At 40.6% G+C, this 20,767-nt stretch overlaps 1 protein-coding gene and 1 non-coding gene across 2 annotated transcripts; one reads left to right on the top strand and one right to left on the bottom strand.

Moving 5' to 3' along the window:
* Nucleotides 1–2,423: 2,423 nt before the first annotated feature.
* LOC131219274 (pentatricopeptide repeat-containing protein At1g20300, mitochondrial) lies at nt 2,424–4,418 on the top strand. The gene has a single exon (XM_058214334.1). The coding sequence runs from the start codon at nt 2,539–2,541 to the stop codon at nt 4,174–4,176; it is 1,638 nt and encodes a 545-aa protein (XP_058070317.1). The 5' UTR covers nt 2,424–2,538; the 3' UTR covers nt 4,177–4,418.
* Nucleotides 4,419–20,255: 15,837 nt separating this feature from the next.
* On the bottom strand, nt 20,256–20,359 carry LOC131219689 (small nucleolar RNA R71). The gene has a single exon (XR_009158335.1). It is a non-coding gene; the product is annotated as a small nucleolar RNA R71 (small nucleolar RNA).
* Nucleotides 20,360–20,767: the final 408 nt, after the last annotated feature.

The following is a 20,767-nucleotide window of genomic DNA, read 5'->3' as shown; positions in this document are numbered from 1 at the left end:
TTTTTGAAAATTCTTGATGGCATCGAACATTTATCGATGTTATCGAAAGAAGTGCCCAATTAGTCTAGCAACTAAATGAAGAAAATGTAGATGGCATTGATGGGATCGAGAAATGTTCAATGCCATCGAAGGTGACATCAATTAGACTGTCGATGATATCGATAGATCCAGTAATAGACATGATTTAAGACATTATTACAACACACTAACATCGTCATATTCCAACAACCCTTACTATTACATTCATGTGTATCTTAAGTGAGGAAGATAAGCTAGAATTATTGGTCCTGTATTGTGAAACCATGTGTAATCCTCGAGAGTGAGTTATTCCTCTTGGCAAGTAAGTTCCTAAGCCCATTTGTAATCAAGAATTGTCTTTTGCTGCCTCTTCTCCATATTGTTTCTTTCTTTCCTTCAGATGGTATCAACTATACACATTTAATGTACACGTGTGGCCCACTTGAAGTCTGACAAATCGTGATATTGAGACGATTGCTTAACAACAAGGTCCACATCAATGGATCGCATGTTTACACAGAAGCGCTCATGTGGAGGTGTGGGATTCAGATTTTGCTAGAAGCAAGTGTGATTGCCAATGGGCCCGATTGGGTTGAGCTTCCATTTTAAAATATTTCATGCTAGGCTAAACTATCGTTAGGGCCAAGAGAAATTCCACAGGCACTGTCTCGCCCAAGTCCAAATGAGAGATGAGAAAGAGAGAAGAGAGAAAGTAAGAAAGGAAGAAAAAAAGCTTGCATGTTTGAGCTAATAAGCTAATTTTGGAAAGATGGCTACCAAACTAACTTTTATTAAAATAGTAGCTTATATATTGCCATAAGTTAAAAAAAGTTACTTATGAAGTGGTATGCAATAAATTAGTTACCTTTTATTTTATTTTAAATTATTTTGTGAGCACTTTTTAAAAGTAATTTAACACTGAAAATGATTTATATCAACAAAATATTTTTATTTTGTACCTTTTAACCTCTCTCTCCATTTTCTCCTATAATCGGCAGTTCATATCAAAGGCAGTCCGGCATGATGGACAACACACATCAAAGGTGGGGCCCACATAATGGATGGTCTACATTAAAGGTGGGCTCCACATGATGGTAGTGGAAATTGAAGGTGGGCCGCACATGATGGACAATTAACATTGATGGTAGGCCCACATGATGGATGACCCTAGTTAAGGTGGGCCCCACATAATGGGTGTTTCATATCAAAGGTTGGCTCTTAATGATGAATGACCCACATCCAATGTGAGCCCTGCATGATGGACGACTCACATTAAACATGGATCTCACATGACGGATGGTCCACATCAAAAGTGGGCTCCACTGGATGTTCAATGGACATTGAAGGTGGGCCCCACATGATGGATGACCCATATCAAGGTAGGCCCCTCATAACGGATGGTCCTCATCAAAGGTCAGCTCCTAATGATGAATGATCTACATCCAAGGCAAGCCCTACATTATTGACAACTCACATTAATGGTAGGGCCTACACAATGGATAGTCCACATCAAGGTGGATTCCACATGACAGGCAGTGGATATTGAAGGTGGGCCTCACATGATGGATGACTCAGATCAAGATGGCCCCCACATGAGGACAATCCACATCAAAGGTCAGCCGTAATGATGAATGACTTACATCAAAGGTCAAAGGTGGGCTATGCATGATGGACAACCCACTTTGAAGTTCAGCCGCACATCAAGGACTGTCCATGTAAAATGTGGGCCACAATGATGGATGGTCCACATCTAATGTTTGACATGATGGACGACTCAAAACCAATGTGGCCCATGCATGATGGATGGTCCACATCTGATGTCTGATATGATGGACAACTCAGAACCAATGTGGGCCCCACATGATGGATAGCCTACATCGAAAGTGGGCCTTGTAAGGTGGATGGTCCACACCAAAGGCAGGCCCCACGTGATGGACGGTTCGCAACCAAGACAAGGCCAAGGTGAGCCCAACAAAATGAATGGTTCACATCAATTTGATGTTGACCCCACACGATGTACAGTGAATATTAAGGGTGGACCAAACAAACTTAGCGATAGTTACTCACATGATGCTCATGTTGGAAACCTAATATACTTTTTGGTTGATAATCTCATAAATGAGTAGAAACGAAGATAAGATGCTTTAAGTAGGTCGTGTAAAGTAACTTAAAAATAGAAACGAGCCCAATTGCCCATGACCGAACCATGCACACATCGTTTTGTGTGCGCGCGAGAGAGATGTGGAGTCATGGGCTTAGGCTGCAGAAAGGCTAGCCCATTCCCCTTATGGCCCAGAACTAAACTGGGCTGAGTCAGCCCAACCCAGACAGATGCTGGCTCGACCCAATAGCTGGTCCAACCCATTGACTGCCCTACAACCGCAGTAGTCGCAAGCCCTGCTCAACCTGCACTACAGCTGCGTACCCTCTGCTTGCTCTGAAACTTGAAAGAGAGAAAGATTGAAGGCATTAGTTTTCTCATTCATTTCCTCTCTCTCTCTCTCTCTCTCTCTCTCTCAGATGGCATTATTCATCAAAACAAAGGTGAGACCTCTCTCCATTTGTTCTTTTTCTCCTTTCTTTCATCTCCCTTCCCAACCCTTCTCTTCTCCTTCTCCCGACATCGACAACGACGACCACAATGACAACGAACACAACAACAGTAGCAACAACAATGGAAAAAGCAACAATAACGACAACAATAACGATGATGACGGTCTCTCTATCGTAGAAACCCAACTCATAGAAAAATTCCACTCCGTCATTAAATCCCACCACCGGAATAACCCTAACCCTAACCCTAACAACACCATCCCTCCTAATCCCAATCTCTCCATCTCCTTCTGGCACGTCACCACCCCCACCGCCATCTCCCCCTCCGTCGTCCGCCACGTCATCGACCGATGCGCCTCCGTCCGGCATGGCATCCCCTTCGCCCAGGTCCTCTCCTTCTTCAACTGGGCCACCAGCCTCCCCCATTTCCCTCCCTCCCCGGCCCCCTATGTTGCCATGATCGATCTCTCCGGCAAGGCCCGCCACTTCGACCTGGCGTGGCACTTCATTGACTCCATGAAGGCCCGTTCCATTGCCATACCCATCGAGGCCTTCAACGTCCTTATCCGCCGTTATGTCCGCGCCGGCTTGTCTGCTGAAGCCATCCATGCCTTCCACCAGATGGACGACTATGGCTGCCCTCCCGACCGCATTGCGTTCTCTGCCGCGATCGCGATCCTCTGCAAGAAACGCCGGGCTGCTGAAGCACATGAGTTCTTTGACAGCCTGAAGCACAAGTTCATGCCCCACGACGTTGTCACCTACACCAGTCTGGTCCATGGCTGGTGCCGTGCCCGTAATATATCTGAAGCTGAGAAGGTTTTCCGGGAAATGAAAGATGATGGGATCCAGCCCAATGTCTACACCTACAGCACTGTGATTGATGCTCTGTGTCGGGCAGGGCAGATCAGCCGTGCCCATGACGTATTCAGCGAGATGATTGATGTGGGGTGCACACCGAATGCTGTCACGTTCAACAACTTGATGCGTGCCCACGTAAAGGCAAAGCGGACTGAGAAGGCCCTGCAGGTGTACAATCAAATGAAGAGGATGTCGTGCGACCCGGATGTGATCACTTACAATTTCATTATTGGGTGTCACTGCCAGGATGGGAATCTTGAGGCAGCAATGAAAGTCTTGAATCAGATGGTGGCCAAAGCGTGCACTCCAAACGCCAATACGTTCAACCCAATCTTCATATCCATTCTTAAGATGGGCGACGTCAATGCGGCACACAGGCTGCACTCGAAGATGAAGGACTTGAATTGTGCGCCTAACACCGTGACTTACAATGTTCTTATGCGGATGTTTGCCCAGTTTAAGTCGACAGATATGGTTTTAAAGTTGAAGAAGGAAATGGATCAAAGTGGGTGTGAGCCGAATGTGAATACTTATCGGGTTTTGATATCGACATTTTGTGGGATTGGGCATTGGAACCGGGCGTATAAATTTTTTAGGGAGATGATTGAGGAGAAGTGCTTGAAACCGACGATGCCGGTTTATGAGATGGTTTTGGAGCAGCTGAGAAAAGCTGGGCAGATCAAGAAGCATGAGGAGATTGTGGGGAAGATGGTGGGGAGAGGGTTTGTTAGTCGGCCTTTGTAACACCGATGAAGCAATTGTTTGACGAGGAGAGAGCCATTGATGTGGTAGGTGCGTTCAATTATATTTGAACTTGTTTTGAATGGATTAGGTTGTAATCTAAATATGGATTGTATTTGGTAGATGTTTTTTTTTTTTGGTCCTAACCTCTTTGTAAAACCTTGAGATTCCCTAAAACTCCCCGCTGTCCCTCATAAAAGTAAAATTAAATGTAATTCCCTATTTCCAACACAAAATTTCTTTCACCTCCATAAGCTTCATTAAGCACATAGTATTCATATTATCTCCCAGAGATGCAGAACAAATGGTGCTAGATTTGTGGCACACATGCCAACGAGAGACATGCAGGATTTGAGCTAATCATCTAGTAGGGTCATCATGAGCATGCCTGCAGCCCGATCCAAACCAACATGGTCCACTAATTAGAGTGGTTTACATATGTATGAGAAAATGGTTTGAAGAAAATGCAAGTATGAAAATAGGGCATGTTAATAGTGGGTATGTAAATGTTACCCATCAAGTGGGCCGCCCATCCATGGAATATAGATTGCTGGTCATTTACTTCTAACCACCATTTTTCTAATACACATGTAGCCTACATGATGAGAGTACCTGCCTGTTTTCGGGCAGTGGTAGGTTCACTTGTGGGCTCCATGTCGTGTCTTGTTTGTTGGAATATTTTACGTGAATAGCTTACCATTATGATAAAAGTCATTCGTGGCTGGGCTATCTTCAAGCACAAAAAACAAGCATCAACATGTGCCAACATGGCAGATATGTGGGATCTGGGATGCTCATTGGATGGTCCCACCATGGTGCATGTTTTCTATCCTATAATTGGGGTGGCCACTCATTAAGTGGGCAATACATGTAAATTGAATGTAGATTGTTGATTGTAAAATTTGAAATGCTAATTTCTCTATATGTGCATGGCTCACCTAATAAGTGGTCAATCCAAACTTTACATTTCTTTGTATGCATGTGGGCCCCCTATGAATGGACCAGAGTTGTGCATGTATACTGCATGATGTGTATTAGCTATTTCTTAAGATGCTTATTTAAGAGACTAGTACTAAATCAAAAGAAGAGATAGAAACATCAACCATTTTTTAGAACTAGATTTCTAAAAATCCAGATTTATTAAAAACCTCATATGCAATAATTCCAATGATGTGAAGCCTTTTTGTTAATCATTTGGATGTCTTTATTGAAGTTCGAATAATGAAGTTGCCAAGAAGTGAGATGGTTTGCTTGTTGGATGAACTACATGTATTTTTATATTTATATTTTTATATTTTTAAAGACGATGAATTTTATTAGAGATAGGAAACTGCTAAAGCAAGGAGCTAAGGTAGGAGAATTACAACCCAAATAGGGCTAGAATATTACAATCGTCCATAGCTCTTAAGTCGGACGTTGAACCCACAACATTGACCTTCACCCTCCTAATGACTTCTTCCATTGATGCACTTTGTTCCTTTCTCCCCATATAGCCCATAGAACTGCCATTAGGATTAGTCGCCGCACCTCGTTTTCTTCTTTACCAACACCTTCACTATGACAAGTGGCTAGGAGGTCAACATTGGACTCCGACAAATGGGCAAAGTCCCCAGCTTCACGAATAGTGAATTTATGGGATTTTTATTTGTTTATTTGTGGATGTTAATACTTAAGAGGATTGATCATGCCCATTTTACACCCATTACCCAAAAATCACATTAAACGATCCCATTTGTAGGTAAAGGATGAACTTCTAGAATGAAATATAGCCAATGGTTCAGATTCGACAAACAATGATTTGCTGACAAGTGGTGAGGATGGCTAGATGATTCTAGTTGTTTGATTTGTGGTATTTAAGAAATAGCTGTAGAAACAAAATGGTAATGATCAAGAACTTGACATCAAGGAGTGAAGAAAGATAATGGATTTGATTGTCTAGTTAATTTAATTTTTAAAACCTAAGCCATCCATTAGAAGGCCCACTAGATGGACAACCCTTGATAATTGCTACATCACTCTGCAAGTCAAGATACTGTTAAGATGCGCCCTGTGGTGGATGGATCACTTCCCAAATTCTTCATTGTTGGAAGATCCTAGCCATCTAAACTTTTGTCCCATGAAATCAATGGTCTAGATTTTTAAAAACGATCCCCACTATATTGATGCCTAGTTTCAAAAGCATGCCGGTGAGGTCTTTGAGTGCTCTACACATTTAGGATAAGTAGATGATAGTCCATTATTGAAATTCAACATATATGTGGCATTTGGTAATTGTTCAATCCCATTGCGCCTCGCTACTTGGCAATCTAAACTGATCATCTAGAAGGCCTCACAATGGATGTGGCATGTGGAAAATATCCAATTTAAAAAACATCTTCGTTTGCAGTTCAAAGGTGTTATGGCATGTGGAGAATATCCAATTTAAAAGACCTTCGTTTGCAGTTCAAAGGTGTTAAAGCTAGATTGTTGTTTCTAACCATCATTTGGATGGATGGTGAAGTGTTCCCTAATTAGTGGGGATTTCAAATTACCCAGTCCATGGTGGGAGCTACTTATCGAGTGATCTGGATCACGTCATTGCTTGGCACAAGAGGAGCAACACGTGGTGCACATTTGACATCCAAGATTCAAACAGTTCATCAAGCAAACCCCGTCATGTGCACACGAGGGTCAAAATATCTGGCCTGTTTGCCTGTGAGTAGGCTACATCAGTATAGAAGCTATGAACACTTAAAAAATGATGCATTCGGTGTCCTTGTGTGAATATGTGGAATTGACTGAATTGATCTTTCGCGAAGATCAACTCCACAATGGGGCCTAAATGATCAGCGGCTTGGTTCTTGAATGTCATCTATGGAATGGGGCTTAAATTGCCCAATTCTTGCGAGGGAGGGAGGTAGAGCTCTTAATATGCTTTTTTTGAGCCATTTGGAAAGAGAGACGGAGGGAGGGAGGGAAAGAATTTCAGTATCTAGAAATGATAATCCAATTATCCAACATCTCTTTTCTTTGGTCTTTTTACCGATGGTATTCATTTCAGATTCATTATCTAGATAATAATCCAACATCTCTCCTCTGGTCATTTTACCTATAACATTACTTTTAGATTCATTTTATCTAGATAAGGAATCTCAGGACATTAATAGAAAAGAAGGTTCTTTTTTTTTTTTGTAAACTTTCAAATCTCATCTGGTTACACAATTGTTCTCTAATGGCTTCTCTTTCTTCTTTAGAGTAAATTTTAAGAACCAGTTTTTCTTTTCTAGATTTTTGGGTGAATTACGGTCTAATCGAAGTAATTCTTATCAATTTCAAAAGGTTCTTCTTCGTATTCTTTTTCAAGAACATTAAGCTCAGACTCGGAAGGCTCATATGATTCTTTATATTCTCTTTTGCAAGTACAATACTTACGCGTGTAGGTTTTTTATTAGTCTTATATCTTTTTGTCTGTAGCTGGAATTGGAGAGCATGAAGCTCTTGCCGGGATTGATGAGCAACTTATTCTAGCATTGAGAAGAATTATTTAATTAGAAGAAAATTTAATTTCAGCATTGCCATCAGATGTTTTTATGATTGATTCAAGTTCATGGTTTTCTAATGGCCTAGCTGGGACTATAGATAAATTCCATGCTGCAGGGAGCTTAACTTCACTCCAACTTATCATTTTAGGAACAATTACATTGTTCTTCACAGTAGTTTGAAAGAGTGTTGTTAACCTTTGATGTTGGAAATTACCTGCAACGGGCTCAATCAGTAAAACTATTTTTGAGAGAAAGAGACTTTCTTATATCATGGATATGTGCTTTAACTTATTGGGTCTTGGATTTACACAATCATATTGCTCAAATGTTTGTATTGGGAGATGAAAACTTTGGGGTTGTTTGGCAGGATGGGTTTGGATTCTGACATATAGAATCCAAACCCTAGATTTTAAAACCGGATTTTGCATTCTTGGACTTGCTTTTGGCATCCCGGATTTTCAATCATGTGGAATTCAGAAAATATGTTTGGCAGACTGGATTTTGACTTAAGGGGTCTTAAAAGAGACAAGGAGAGTCAGTTATGACAGTTGGAGAGGATTGAAATTCCAGTATTTTGCACTCCATCTTCTCTCTTGGATTTTAAAAGGGTCCCCTTTGAGGATTTTTAATCCAAGTCGGATTTGAAATCCAGGACCTCAGGGGGTGCCAAATATGATTTGGATTGAAAATCCTAGATTCCAATTCCTAACTGCCCAAAATCCATGCCACCAAACAACCCCTTATATTATGTGTTTTAGTCTTCTTCAGTATTGGGTTTCTGATTGCTTTAAAGATTGAAGTATATATCAAATTTACACTTTGAGCTTATTAGTGTTTCTTACTGAACTTGTTCCATCTCTATCCATTAGGAACAACTGGTAGATGGTGAGAAATCACGTCACCGGCGACAAATGGAACAGGTACTTGCCACTGCAGGGAGGAAGGTATCAAGAACAAGAGTTGTTGTAGCAAGCAAAAACCAACCAGTGGGAAGATGTATGTTGAAGGAAATGGGGAGCCCAAGCTCTACTCCAACTGCCTCCAAGAGCTGGATGGACTCCTAGGAACCCATGTATGTTGAAAGCCAACATCCAAATTGTCTCTCCAAACAACCACAGCTTACGTGTTGGCATGTCTGATAAAAGGTATTTAAAAAAAAAAAAAAAAAATCCGTTTGAATGGAAGTAATGGGTCACATTGAATTGCCTGCTGGTGTTCTAAAGCATAGGTAGTTGCAATGCTTTGGGAATTCTTCTTGATACATCAATCCCTTGCTAGTATGAACCTACTCTTGGAATATGTTGAAAGTATGGAGAGCTTTGAAACATTCATTTTCACCATCCGTCACTATTTCGTTACTTTGAAAAAAAGAGAGTGAAAAACTCATTTCAAGCACTTTTTTTTTTTCCAGCGAAAGTGTAGCCTTTGGTTTCATTTTATTATTATTATTATTATTTTTTTCTTGATTGTTGTCTTAAAAAAAGTGGGAATGCTATTTGCATAGCAATGGAAACTGCTGTATGTCAACATACTCTGACCCAAGAACCAGGCAGAGCCGCTTACCATGTTGGGCACATGCATATCAGAAAAAAAAATGTACTAGAGACGATGGAGTGGAATTATCTATGATACCTGTATTCGTCGCGCTTAAAACACCCAAGCTCTGTGGGGTCTATCCATCAGGTGAGACCCATTGATAGATGGCTAAGGGATACACTCAAAGAGTATGAGCTATGGAGATCAAAGACCACTACACTCAAAAGAGTATGAGCTATGGAGAACAAAGACCACATTCAATATTCTGCGTAGGTGTGAGGTAGTGTACAAGGAAGTAGATTGCGGCCTGCAATTGCTGCTTTCAAGATTTAAATACATGACCTTCTGCTTTGATACCATGTCAAATCACCACTTGATCTAACTTTATGCTTTGATACCATATCAAATCACCACTTGATCTAAAAGCTCGAGCCGTTAGAAGATGGTGTATGAATGTATATCAAGGGACTTTAACAGGGCCTTCCTGGAATGGACACTACAAGGTCCATAATTTGCCAAAAGAAGATTTGTAATTGGAACTTTTGATTTTCTAACATCATCATGCATCTAATCAACTGGAGATATAACTAATCACGTACATGAATTGCTCTGTGTTGTTGCCATTTGCAATACCCTTAGAAAATTTGATTTTTCCTCAACTTCTCTCCTTAGGGTATTCTCAATATAGGGGAAGAAGTGCCAAACATGCAAGCTTGATAACCAGGACAAACTATACACCCAACGAGAGTTAGCCTCCATGTCTCTATACTTCAAAAAAATCCATTTGGATTCCTTCACATGGTGAGATGGAGTGTGCTAACCCAATCATATTAAGTTTGATCGCATTACTAGTAAGGCCCTATTGTTGTTCTCACCTAAGATTCAACAACCAGATTCAACCTGGCTTGACCAGACTGTTGATCTCTGGATGGTGTTATAGGTATCCTCCTCTCTCTCTCTCTCTCTCTCTCTCTCACACACACACACACACACACACAGAGTACTCCATAAAACACCATGATATCTGTTTCACAAGGAAAGATTGCTCGAGAACATGGGTTCCTCTTATCCATTATTGTAGTAGATCTTGATGTTTTTCTTTCTAGAGCTTTGAACAAAATGCACTTATACAGTCCCGTTGAGAGTAGGACCCAGGCATTTCCTCCTACCAACTTAAAGTTCTCTAATATTGCACAATAAACCAGACTTAATTATGTCTAATTCATTCTGAAAAACATGCTACTAGGTCCTAAGTCACTAACACAGGTTTTCCTACCTACATGACAAAGGCTGCATTCTTTATATATTGGCAATTAGGATGATATAGTTAGATGCCTGGATTTGCACAAAATAAGGATCAAGTGATTCAAACTGCATGATGGACCGAATTGAGGAGATGAAATGCAACCAACTCGATTCAACTATAAAGGGAAGTTCGAACTCTTCACATTCCCAGTCCTACAACAAAGAAGGTGACTAACGTTAGGGTCATTGATTGATCGGCACGAGAGCAGGCCCACGTGAACGTTGTCTTTCTTCTTTCCTTCCTCTTTCGTATCTTATCTCTTTTCTCCCTCGTTTTGCTCTCTATGAATAGTTGCAAAAGGGATAGATTGTTAATGAGAGAGAAGAGTTGGTGAAGGAGGAGAGGGAGAGGTATGGAGAGGAGCAGGAGGGGATGGTGTCCCATCTAAAGGTATGGCTGGAATCACCTTCCTTTCCCTTTCCAACACGCGGGCCTTCACTTGAGGTTGTTATATAGACATCTCCCACTCAACCCTATTGCGAAAATACTTATTGAGGTGATCTTGCCTAATAACAATGAAAGATTGATAACACAATAGAGGAGCAAACAATCACTAGAGGGTTTATGTGAGTTCATCTGAATACAACCAAGTGTTGATGCATGACAATGCTTCGAACAAAAAGCCAGTTTGCACAAATGGCATAATGTTGTTGCAAAATGACTTTCCTCTCTGAGATCATCACCAGGGTCTAGTACACTCTACATGCAAATCGCCGCCCATTGATGCGCGACCATGTAAATGGAAGAGACCTCCCCATCCGCTTAACCAGTAGTCAGCCAATATCTACTCGGCACGTCGATAGTGGACCCATTCATGAGCTGGTCAAACTCAGCCTAGCAATGCTCCCTACTCTCGGGCGGGTAAGGCCACACCCCATCCCAACCGATCACGACACAGTGAGAGACGCAACCTCCTAGTATTTGACCCTCATGTGCACATATATATCCACTCGGTCTCAACATTGGGGTGTCTCCTGGCCACGGAGGTTTACAGATTTTCACTCAGGGACATCTATGACGCCCGTATGCTAGAACCAAATATTTCTGGTGTCCCATCTGGCCATCCACGATATGCCTGTGGCAGCTATGACCCTGATATCACTAGGGCGTACAGTAGTCACAACACACATGCAAGATGCATGAGTCATACAATCCAGTCATGCATCAATCCTGCGCATACCGTGCGCTCATGTGAGATAACCTTCACCTATCAGGGAGTCTTATAACAATCTGCTCAATGACATGTGTAATGGTTAACCACATGTCATAACAAACATGCAGATGATGCGTATGGGCATGTATCATGATACTATGTTGTCACATACTCATAATCGGTATTAATAATCGACATCAACAATTGACCTTGAGAATGTGGACATTTAACCAACATTGCCCCCAAAGAATGACCCACATAGAGCCTAACATATAGTGGACCCATGGCGTCGCACAAGGGCCTAATATACAACACCATGGGCCTTACTTAAGAGCTTAATACACATCACGATGGGCCTCTCACATGAGCCTAATATACATCATAATGGGCTTCATCGCCAGGCCCTCAAATGCATCACAATGAGCCTCATCACGTAGACCTCATATTCATCACATTAGGCCTTAAATACGGTCTGAATATACATCCCAACGGGCCTCAAATATGGGCCGCATATACATCTATGGGCCTCAAACACGGGCCGCATATACATCATATTGGGCCTCAAACATAGGACGAATACATATCACAATGGGTCTCAACTACGGGCCGCATATACATCATATGGGTCTTGACAATCACCCTCAGCAATCGAAATCAGCCTCGATAATTGGAATCGGCCTCGACAATCGGAATCGACCTCGTCAAACGGAATCGGCCTCGACAACTGGAATCGACAATCAGAATCGACAATCAGAATCGGCCTCGACAATCGACCTCAACTAACGGAATCGGCCTCGTCAATCAGACTCAGCCTCAACAATCGGAATCGGCCTAACAAGGCCTAAGGGAAGGTCACAATGTGGACAGCCAACCATCATTGCCCATCAATGTGGACATTCAACCAACATTGCTCCCAGGGAGTGGCCCACATAGGGTTAAACATATAGTGGGCCCATGGCCTCACACAAAGGCCTAATACACATTGCAATTGACCTCATACGAGGGCTACATACACATCACTATGGGCCGCATCACATGGACCTCGAAACATCACAATGGGCCTCACTCATGGGCCTCGAATACATCACATTGGGCCGCATCACATGGGCCTATATACGTCGGATGGGCCACGTCCCATGGGCCCCGAATACATCACAGTGGGCCACAACCCATGTGCTTCAAACACACAATAGGTGGGCCCTACACATGGGCCTAATACAATCAAGTGGGCCTCATACTTGGGCCTCTAATATATCTCAATGGGTCTCAACCCATGGGTCCCAAATACATCTTAATGGGCCTCGACCCATGGGCCCCAAATACATCATATTGGGCCTTATACAAGGGCCTCATATACATCACATCGGGCCCTTCCAAGTGGGCCCCAAATACATTAAACGAGCCATATCAAATGGACCACAACAACTACACCATTCATCCATCTATGGAGATCATTTTAGAGCATTATCTAAACAATGAATCATATTAAAAGTTCATCTGGACCATACCAAAAATAACAGTGGTGATAGTGATCAAAAGGTCAGTTGGATCACATCACAAATAGCAATGGAGACAGTGATTTCCACTATACAAAATTTCACAGGGGCCATCATATCATGTATTAAGTCACAAGGACTTGAACCAACCTGAGAAACAAATATCATATTGGTCCAAAACTTCTGTGACCCAAAGGGGTTTGTAGTGTGGTTCACTTGATAACTAGATCTGTTTTATTTTTAGTCTTAGGCCCAAGGACGAGCTTACCCAATGTATGGATGGTTTGGATAAAACACATGCAGCATGGTGGGGCCACGTCTAATCTAATGGATGGCTGAATATAGAATATATGTATCAAAAGGGGGCCCACCGTCCCACCATATGGACGGTGTGGATAAGACCCATACATCACGCATGGCCCCTCCAAATTGGATGGACGGTAGGGATACAGCACACGCATCATGGTGGGACCGTATGCCAAATGGATAGATGGCTGGACGTCAAGCTTGCTGCACCGTCCAACAACTGGACGGTGTAGATGCAACCATACATCACGGTGTGGTCCACGTAGTGACCCACTGTTATGTGTGTGTGTGTGTGTGTGTAATATAATATAATATAATATCATATATAATATAACATTATATATATAAAACACATGCGGCAGGAGGTGACCATATCCACCTTCCAGATCCATCTGGACGGTGTAGGCGTTAAGATAAAGGTGGGTCCCACGTATCAGTGGCCCACCACAACATCTATACAATATATAATATATTATATTATATAGCATATATATTATATGTATTATACACACACACACACGTGTGTGTAGCCGTGTAAGAGACAGCGTCCAGCGTCCAGGGATGATGGACGGCCTGGATGGAAGGGGCCCACCTAATATAGTAGGCTCCACGTGAAAGGATGGTATGAATGGTCCCATGCAACATGGTGGCCCCACGTCAGGTGGGCCACACTCTTGGATCAAGCTGATATTTGTGTTTTCCTTCCGTCCAGACTTGGTAACAGGCTGGACGGTGTAGATCTAACACATCCATCGGGTGGATCCCACGAAGGTGGACGGCATGGATAATATACATACTTCATGGTGGGCCACACACACACACACCCTCATCCATACGAGAGAGAGAGAGAGAGAGAGAGAGAGAGAGAGAGAGAGAGAGAGAGAGAGAGAGAGATCGGTAAGAAGGGGAGGGACCCCGCCACTATGGGCCCTCCCTAAATACAAAGCATACATCAAGATGGGTCCCACCATATGTGGGCCCTCAAATAACAAAATCGATAGTTAGATCACCCACATAAGGATCTTCTCTTCCTTCTTCTGCCTATCGCCTCTAGAGCTCCAATGGATGAACTTCAACGATTGAGATCGATCATGGAGGGTGGGATTGGATGGTAGGAAGGTGGGCCACACCAAGCTCTTTCTCATGGAGAGCTTGGACGTCCACCTCCCATGGTTGCTTGGGAGAATGAGAGAGAGAGAGAGAGAGGTGATGGGAGAGAGGGATGGTGGAGTGACATGAGAGGTAAGGTGCTTGTTGACTTAGGGTACTTGTGTAAGAGAGAGGTAAGGCTAGGGTATGAGTTGCTTGTACTTGACTTTGATTGATGGATTGATGTGATATTTGATGTGATTGATGGGACATTCTCTTGGAATTTGTAATGCGTGACATTTTTCTCGAACTGAACACGGGCCCACATCTCTTGGCCTAGGTATCGTCTCGGCGCGTAATACGCGAAGTTGGAATCGCGACGACTGCACGGTCGCTAGGGTATAAGTCTCAGGTCGAGTCGACTCTGGAATACGGGATATGACGCAGGGTTGCGCGCAATTGCCGATTACATATCGCAAGTTGCCGGAATTCGACTGGGAGGACCGTGGAAGCCTACGGAACAGTATGGGTTAGGATACCGGCCTCACATGTATCTTATTCATTCTTCCTCTATGATTAATAAACTTCACCTTCCTTTGTCAACTTGTGACATAAAGGGGGAGCGATGAACTCATATGGAGAGATGAATCATGTGGAAAAAAGTTTGTTTTAATTATATTTTCCAAGGGAGCATCATATTTTTCAAGAGAATTTTTAACTATAAGTTACAGGCTCGAGGCCTTCAACATTCTAAATATGGTTGTTGAGTTTATGTAGTCTTGAGTACTTGTAATGTGATGAATGATATGAATGTGATAAATGTATAATGTATTATGTTTTATCACGAAATTGACAAAGGGGGAGATTGTAAGAGTTAATGTTTTAAGCACACAAATAGATTGTTAAATCTCGTAGTCAAAATATATATTACATGTAACTTCAGTTCAATTCAACATTTCAAGACTAGAGCACAACTTAACATCTTGGGATTAGAAGGCTCAGAAGAATTTCAAGAGAAAAATCAATTGTATGCCAACTTACATGTAAAGCAGACCTTAGGAAAGACCTTTAGTTAAAGTACATCTTAGTAGTTTTCTAAGTTGTAACTTATTGTGTTTTTAAAGTTGAAATTCAAGGTTGTTCAACTAGCTTAACCCTGTCTTCGGCTAGCCGAACCATCTTGGGTCAGCCCGAGAGCAACCTAGGTCAAGTTTCCAGCAATAAGTTGTTTTTGTTTTCATGAATCTTAGGCCAGCCAAACCCTCTTTCCAACCAGCTGAAGGAATCTCAAGCCGACCAAATTCTATCTCGGGCTCGCCTCATGAAATTTGCTAGTCGTTGAAACATAATCATGAAACTCTGACTAGCCGAAAGGATTCTTAGACTGATCGAAGCACCTATATATTTGCAATAAATAGAGATAATTTCTTATAGTTTTATAAGAAGAAAAAAAGAGAGAAAGAACATATGAAACAAAAGTGAATTTTTTTTTTTTCAAACTATTTGCATTATCTTTCATGTATTATTTTTTAGCTTATTCAATTCTCTTCTCAAGCCTCGGTAAATTTACGTAGGGAGGGGCATATACTCAACTTGAGAATAGAGGATTAAATTCGTAGCTTTTAGGATTTTTCTCTTTGAAAAATTATCTATCCTTAGATCCTTCTTGGTCGTGCATACATTGATTTGTCTTCATCTGAGAAAAGAATTAATCACTGCAACTACTAAATCTTCATCTTCAAAGGCTTCATTGATATCTCTGTTTCAACTCACATATTCAAGAAGATACGTTTTTCATCTGGTAAATTACATTTATTTTAGGTTGATCGAGATTGTCTGAAAAAATCTCATCGGGTTGAGAAGTGATAAGTCCATTAAAATCACTTGAGGTTAGTTGTGATAGCCTGTGAAAATTACAAACTATAAGAGGTTGTTGAGGTTAGCCTATGAAAACCTTTGTTATAATGGAAAGCCAAAATTATGTGGAGAAGTAATATTGGGAGTGGAGTAGGTGTGTGTTAACACCAAACCGCTATTACTCTGTTTATCTTGTGGTGATTGATAATATTTTCCTTGTATTTATTATAATGAAATGAAGGAAGTCGTGAAATAAGGTTGTCCTACCTAAGAGATTAGGCGAAGGTTGTCTCACGACTCAATTGAAATTAATATTTCAATATTAATTGCTTTTCTAAATTTATTTTCTTAGATTGATTATAAAAAATTGGTTAAATCTTATTTCCCCCCACCCCTTCTAGGACATTGATAGCTCCACTTACATAAACTATTTAAGTGCAACTTTTGGGAGAAGGAAGTTAAATTTCTGGGGCACGGTGTAATAGAAGAAGGCATTGCAGTAGACCCTGCTAAGGTAGATGCAGTAGGCGAGCAGGAGTGGCCCACTACAATTATCAATGTGAGAAGCTTTTCTGGGCATGGCCGACTACTACCTCCACTTTATTCGAGAGTTTTTGAGGTTTGCTCGACCCTTACTTTGTTAATAAGGAAGAATGCATGATTCGAGTGGAATGAGAATGCAGAAGCAGCCTTCTAAGAGCTGAAAATGAGATTGACTTCGGCCCCAGTTCTCCACCATGCTAGAAGAAGGAGAGAAGCTTGTTGTGTATTGATATACATGAAATATTGACAGTTATACTCCTAAAATTATGCCTTTCAGTATCTTATTTTAGCCTAATTCCATCTGATTTTGTGATTGTGATGATACTTACAGATAATGGAAGATGATGTGAAAAGCGGAACAGATACGGAAGAATGTACATCTCTCAGATTTATGGTCCAGATGAGCCGTGAAGTTGTCCAACCCTCAGGAAATCATCTAAGGCAGGTCATGGAATTTTATTGGGTGAAGAAAATGAATGGATATATCATATTGCAATTATTTGAAAATCCAGGGGTCCACACGTATGTTGAACATGAAATCTTAAGATGATACTGTAACTGTACGGTTAAAATATTATCACGAGTATGCCAGATGGTCCAGATTGAATGACAATAATGTGTGTGGGCCAGAGTACAGTGAGAGAGCATAAACGCTACATACACCAACACTAAAATATCGACTTTTTCTTGGAGTGAAATCTTGAGCTGAATTTTTTACCAGTGTGAAGAATGCGTCGAAAAATGCCAAGGTGTCAAGTTTCACTTCAATCTGATGACCGTGAAGGAAGTTACAAGAGAAAAATGAAAAGTAGCAATTTTTGTAAAAAAGAATAACAATATGATGAGCTCCTCACGTATGCTTATGTCATCCTGATTCCTTGAAATTTTGGATTGAAATTAGGGATCCAATTTGGCCCATATGATACTTTCACCTTAAAGAGTATGAAATTAGGGCTCAAGTCCGAATTTGGTTGGAATATGAGATGCCAATATGCCAGACGATCAAAATCTAATAGATGGACGTTTTTTTTAGAGTTATGGTCATCCATTGCTCGTGTCAACAGTCCATTTAGGCAAATAACATGCCTGAAATACAGCAGATGGTTCAGATTGTGAATCACTATCATATATTTTAAAATAAAAGAAAAATTATATATATACAGAAGGAAAGAAAAGGGCACGTCACATGCGTTAGCTGCTGGAAAGAAAAAATGAAAGAAAGAAAGAGGCGACTGCCTCTTGGTCCAAGGTAAAAGAAAAAAAAAGAAAAAGAAACAGGAGAGAGGAGTTGTTGTTTTGGGTTTTCAATAGGAGAAGAAATAGAAATGAGTTTCCATTGTTGCTGCGAATGGATGAAAGAGGAAGCTTCCGTTGAGAGTTTTGGACGGCTAAAATAGCTATAAAGCCAGGTTAAATCATCTCCTCTAGGGGAGATTGCTCGAGAAGAGATAACTCCAAAATAGATTGCTCCAAAAGAGATTTCTTTTGACGGTGTTGGGGTTGACAGATTCGTCACAGATTGAAAGAAATCAGAGGGTTGTGTAAGGGATGTGTTTCTTATTAATTATATTTTTCTTCTTTCCATTTGAATCTATGTTACATCTCATGAATTTTTAATTTCTTAGCTAGGGCTAAGATGAAGCCCATAATTTGAATGATTCTTGTTGTTTGTTTCTTTCATCCGGAATTGATTGATTTATTTCTTTCTCTATTATGATTAAATGAAAACTCCATACCTCTCCAATTTATGAGCTTACCCAAAGTCTAGAAGTGGATGTTGTTTGAAATCTTATTCTAGGTGTGCTTGTATCTGACCATGAACAGGTTTTCCTACAGAGAAAGAAATAGGAATTTACATCTATTTATGCCTAAACATGGATGGAAAGATGTGATCCTTGAGATTTTTTTCCAATTTCATCTTCTGTGACTCATAATCAAGATATTAAATGGTGGATGTGGATTTAAGTGGTTTGGTTGATTCTTAATGTCTGTATATACATGATAATTGATGTACATGCATTAGGGACAATTGATGTTAAGGGAAAAATCACTTGTACTTCAAGGGAATTATGCATCCTGTGTGCCTGAACAAGGACACAAATTGTGCTTTATTTATTGAATTTATATCAATCTGAATTAGGGTGAATCAACAAGTAAAACAAGAGTTAGGATAATTAGGGGTGAATTTAAAAGTCCTAGTGTTTTTCTTGAGTGAATTTTCCTTCTTGTTCTCAGTTATTTTTCATTGATTTTTGTTATTTTACTTAATAACTAGCTAAACTATTTGCTGGATTAGTTAAGAAGAATCATAAAATTCGAATTGTGACAATCAGTCATTGTGGGAACAATCTTATAATATGTACCGTGTTTATACCTGATTCGTATACTTGCGAGTTTAAAATCAATTTAAATCAGGTTCGTTTAAATAAAACATCAAGTTTTTAGCACTGTTGCCGGGGATTGTTTCAGTCCAATTGGATTTAGGATTCTCACTTATCATAATTCATAGCCCTAGGATTTTTCTTGCATCATTTCACAAATTTTAGGGAACTTAATTTATTTGTTTTTATTTTCTACAGGAATTGAGGAAGGAAGTTGAAAAAAAATTGTCTTCAAAGTGAAGGAGAAGCTCCCAATTCTTTGGAAATCAATCATCTCCTTTTCCGGGTTCTTTCTTCCAATTCTTGTTTACATAGTTTCATCTTGTTTTTAGGAATTCATGATTTTTAGCTCTAGTTTTATTTCTCTTAGGTTGCATCTTAGTTTTCCTTTCTTTCCTACATTGCAATAAATCAGTTTATGCTAGGACGTATATCTCTGAACATAGAACTAGCACCTTTTGATCATAAAATAGAAAGAACATTTCGTAGAAGATTGAGAAACATTCTATTTGAAATAGTGGATGAGAATGGAGTTAAAGCTATTAGGGATTATTCAGCTCTTGTCCAATTTATTACACCTTCATGCATAGTGTTGCCAGCCACTACGGCAGCACACTTTGAACTTAAACCTGGGGTCATACAATTGTTGCCCTCTTTCTATGGTTTAGATAAGGAGGATCCATATCATCAAGTGAAAGAATTCCTGGACATTTGCTCTACCTTTAAGTTCCAAAACTTTTCACATGATTCGATCTGTTTGCGTCTTTTCCTTTTTGTTTGAAGGATAAGGTGAAAGCATGGTTGAATTCTCTAGAAGTTGGGTGTATTACTACATGGGACCAACTGTCTAAGAAGTTCTTAAACAAGTTCTCACCCATTCACAAAACTAATGCTACCCGCAGAGAAATTACTAATTTCACACAAAAAGAGGATGAGCACTTTCACGAATGTTGGGAAAGATGGAAGGACTTGCTTCTTAAATGTCCACACCATGGTTTTGAGAAGTGGCAACAGGTTCAATACTTCTATGACGGTTTGACACCCCAAAACCATCGCATGGTTGATGCCACTAGTGGAGGGTCATTCATGACCAAAAGTGATGTTGAAGCTTGGAATTTTTTTGAAACCTTGTGTGAAAACTCCCAGCAATGGGACTATTCAAATAGAGGTGAAAGAAGTCCACAACCATAGAAGAAAGGTGGTATACATGAGATAGGAGTCACGCCAGATCTTTATGCCAAGATTGATAGCCTGACAAAGAAAGTTGATGCTTTGATGTTAAATAATGGACCTCCAAAAACAACTCAAATTGAGTCATGTGTCATATGTTCTAGTCTTGCCCATCCTACGCAGTCTTGTCCATTTGGTGTAGCATTTCTGGAATTTCTCTCTGAACAAGTGCATGT

This window comes from Magnolia sinica, chromosome 11, assembly GCF_029962835.1.
Source record: "Magnolia sinica isolate HGM2019 chromosome 11, MsV1, whole genome shotgun sequence".
Lineage (NCBI taxonomy): Eukaryota > Viridiplantae > Streptophyta > Magnoliopsida > Magnoliales > Magnoliaceae > Magnolia > Magnolia sinica.
Note: the sequence above shows the minus strand (reverse complement) of the source record. Positions and strands in the feature narration are given on the sequence as shown.

Bases quoted from the DNA above. Each gene is read 5' to 3' on its own strand.
- LOC131219274 (XM_058214334.1), top strand. From the start codon at position 2,539: ATGGCATTATTCATCAAAACAAAGGTGAGACCTCTCTCCATTTGTTCT.